Source organism: Chelonoidis abingdonii, chromosome 11 (genome assembly GCF_003597395.2).
Source record: "Chelonoidis abingdonii isolate Lonesome George chromosome 11, CheloAbing_2.0, whole genome shotgun sequence".
NCBI classification, from domain to species: domain Eukaryota; kingdom Metazoa; phylum Chordata; order Testudines; family Testudinidae; genus Chelonoidis; species Chelonoidis abingdonii.
In genome coordinates this window covers 50,153,391-50,156,011 of record NC_133779.1, presented here as the reverse complement: position 1 = coordinate 50,156,011, position 2,621 = coordinate 50,153,391, and the positions used below count along the sequence as shown (strand labels likewise).

Genomic DNA, 2,621 nt, shown 5'->3' with positions numbered 1-2,621 from the left:
GGGGGTGGGTGGGAGGGGAAGCACAGGGTCTTGCCCAGCATCTTACTCACCATAGGCCATCTGCTTGAGGGAGATGGGAGACTGCCCATCCTCGCTGAGCGTCGCCAAGCCTTCGTCGGCTTTCCTGGGGGTCAGAGAAAGAAGAGAATGGCCGATGGGTTTGAAGCAGGACATGCACCGGAAGGGAGGCTGGCGGCATACAGGGGGAGGTAGTACTGATCAAATAAGCGGCAGAGAAAAAGAGCAGCTAGTTGATCATATCTACAAGACACAGGGGCCACACACTTGGGAGCAGGATCGACGATCAGGTGCCACCCGCGGTTTCTAATAATAACGCCTAGCTCTGATCTAGTGCTTTTCATCAGCAGATCTCACAGCACCTTCCCCAGAAGGGAAGCCTCAAGGGCCTCATTTCACACAGGGGGAAACAGGCTGCTCCTAGAAGAGTGCTCTTACTTGAGTAGCTTGAAGTAGGCAAATCGAAACGCCTCCTGCAGCAGCACCGACACCGCGGCCCCAAAGACCAGGAGGCCATACTGCAGCCTGGAGTCCTCCCGATTGCTGAGCTGCACTGAAATGAACCAGATCAAAGAGGCCAGCAGCAGGGAAACTAGCCAGAAAAATGCCCTGTCAGAGAGAAAGAGAGAGAAATGGGAAACAAGCTAAGATGTGTGTTGTCACCGCAGCAGTTTACCTGTGGGTCATGCGCTTAGTAAGGGAACTTTTATCTTCTCATACCACACTTGATCCTGCTTGTGTGAGCCATGCTTCTCCCAGGCAGGGGGCAAGGAGGAAGTGTTTGGCCTAGGCTCTACTCCTAGAGCTGACACTGACTCACTCAGCAACTCGGGGCAAAGCACTTCCTCTCTGTAAAACGAGGAAGATTCAAGAACATGGGTCTCCTTCCCAGGCCCATCCCTGCGGTGAGAAACAGACCATTACAACCATTGATCTGGGCTGCTCCAACTCCCTTCCATAAGCAGCAAACACCTCATGCTGCTGCTGACTCATAAGCATCACCAGGTCTTGTTACTGATTGACTGGCAGCTCCTGCAATAGTCAACACAGAGGAGCAAATACTGGACAGTCTTAAGAAAGGTTTCAATATAGTTTTTTGCAAATAATAAATGTCCATTTGTCACAAGAAGCCTGTAACCCCCGCACACTTGGTGGGGTACTCTATCACCCCCTAGTGGTGGCAGGGCCATTTATGAGCCTGCTCCAATGTGGGTCTTTTAGTTCAGGCAGTAGAGCCTCATGATTTTCTACCCAGAGGTCCAATGTTCAATCTCGGCTGCCAGAGATTCACTGAGGGATATTGTATTACAGGGTCAGCCTGCAGCCAAGAGACATACGTAACCGGCTCTTTAAGAGCACAATATACAACACCGCACAGCAGCTAAAGCAGCCAAAGCAGCCAAGCAATCTGAACCCCCACTCCAAAGAGATCCTGCACAACAGGACAGTGCAAACACTGAGCACTACGTGGACTTCAGAATAGCAAAGGTGGTTTAAATCCAGACCACGCTTGCTCTGTAAATCAGGAGCTGGTGTTTGGCACCAGCTGGAGATGTCTCACCCAGCCTGTACGGTTGGTACACAGATTACATGGCTGCAGCCATGTGGCCATTGTGTCCCTTCTGGAACACGAGAGTTGAAGTCCGGGAACTCAATTGCTGGGAAACCAGGAGACGTGGGGGGCAACTTAGTCCTCCCAAGAATGTTCAGAGTTCCATCCGAAAGGCAGAAAACAAAAGGTGAGAAGCCAGGAAACGCAGGGTTAGTTTCCCACTTTCCAAACAGTGCTAGAAAGTTAAAGTCTCATTCTGCCTGGAATGGGGGAGACTCAGCCTAGCCAAGGTCTGTCATCCAGAGACAGGGGCAACCTTCATCTCATCCCAGACCTCCCCCATGTGACAATCAACCTGGTGGGGTCCCTAGCAACCCCCTATCCCCATGAGCCCCCACCCCTAGCTGCAAGTATGATTATGCAAGGGTTCCCCCTCCAGCTCCTGGGGACCCAGCTCCCCCACAGGGGTCTCTAGCACCTCCACCTCAACACATACCCTGACTAGGATCCCAGACAAGTCCAGCCCCTGCCCCAGAAGGGATGCCCAGTATGGACCTACCCTACCACCAGGAGGATCATGCATGCACGGGGGAGGGGTGGGGGTGTTCCCTGCACCTCCTCACCAAGGATCCCCCCTTGATTCACTCAGCCCTAGCATGACTTCCATGGGGGAGCCCCCTCAGCTCCACCCCCCATACCCAGCCTCTCCAGACACCACACGAGAAATCCCCATTACCCAACCCCCCCCCCCCGCCCCCCAGGCAGCTCTCCCCCGGGGGCAGGCTGTCCCTAGCCCCCGACTCACCCCGCCACCAGGATGATGACCCGGAGCGGGTCCCCGGCCACAGTGAGCAGGAAGAGGGAGAAGGCCGGGCCGAAGGCCACGAACGTACAGCCGAAGAACACGGTGGCCCCCATGGCTGCAGGGGGATGGGGCGTCAGGTTCTGGGGCCCAGGACTGGGTGTGTGTGTGGGGGTCAAGATCTGGGGCTGGTGGGGCAGGCTCAGAGTGAGGCGGGGGTCAGGCTTTGGGGCTGGAGGGGGCGGGACG

At 55.3% G+C, this 2,621-nt stretch overlaps 1 protein-coding gene across 2 annotated transcripts in view; it reads right to left on the bottom strand.

The window, feature by feature from the left end:
* The window catches only part of APH1A (aph-1A gamma-secretase subunit), a 7,359-nt gene extending 4,777 nt beyond the window's left edge, over positions 1-2,582 (bottom strand). The window contains exons 1-3 of one of the 2 annotated variants that reach the window (XM_032790140.2): positions 2,376-2,582; positions 457-627; positions 51-124 (exon numbers count right to left, since the gene is read on the bottom strand). In XM_032790140.2, coding sequence (XP_032646031.1) covers positions 51-124; positions 457-627; positions 2,376-2,488 — 358 coding nt within the window. In that variant the 5' untranslated portion in view covers positions 2,489-2,582. The remainder of the gene's footprint in view (positions 1-50; positions 125-456; positions 628-2,375) is intronic. The other variant, XM_032790139.2, reaches the window with a different exon arrangement.
* Positions 2,583-2,621: the final 39 nt, after the last annotated feature.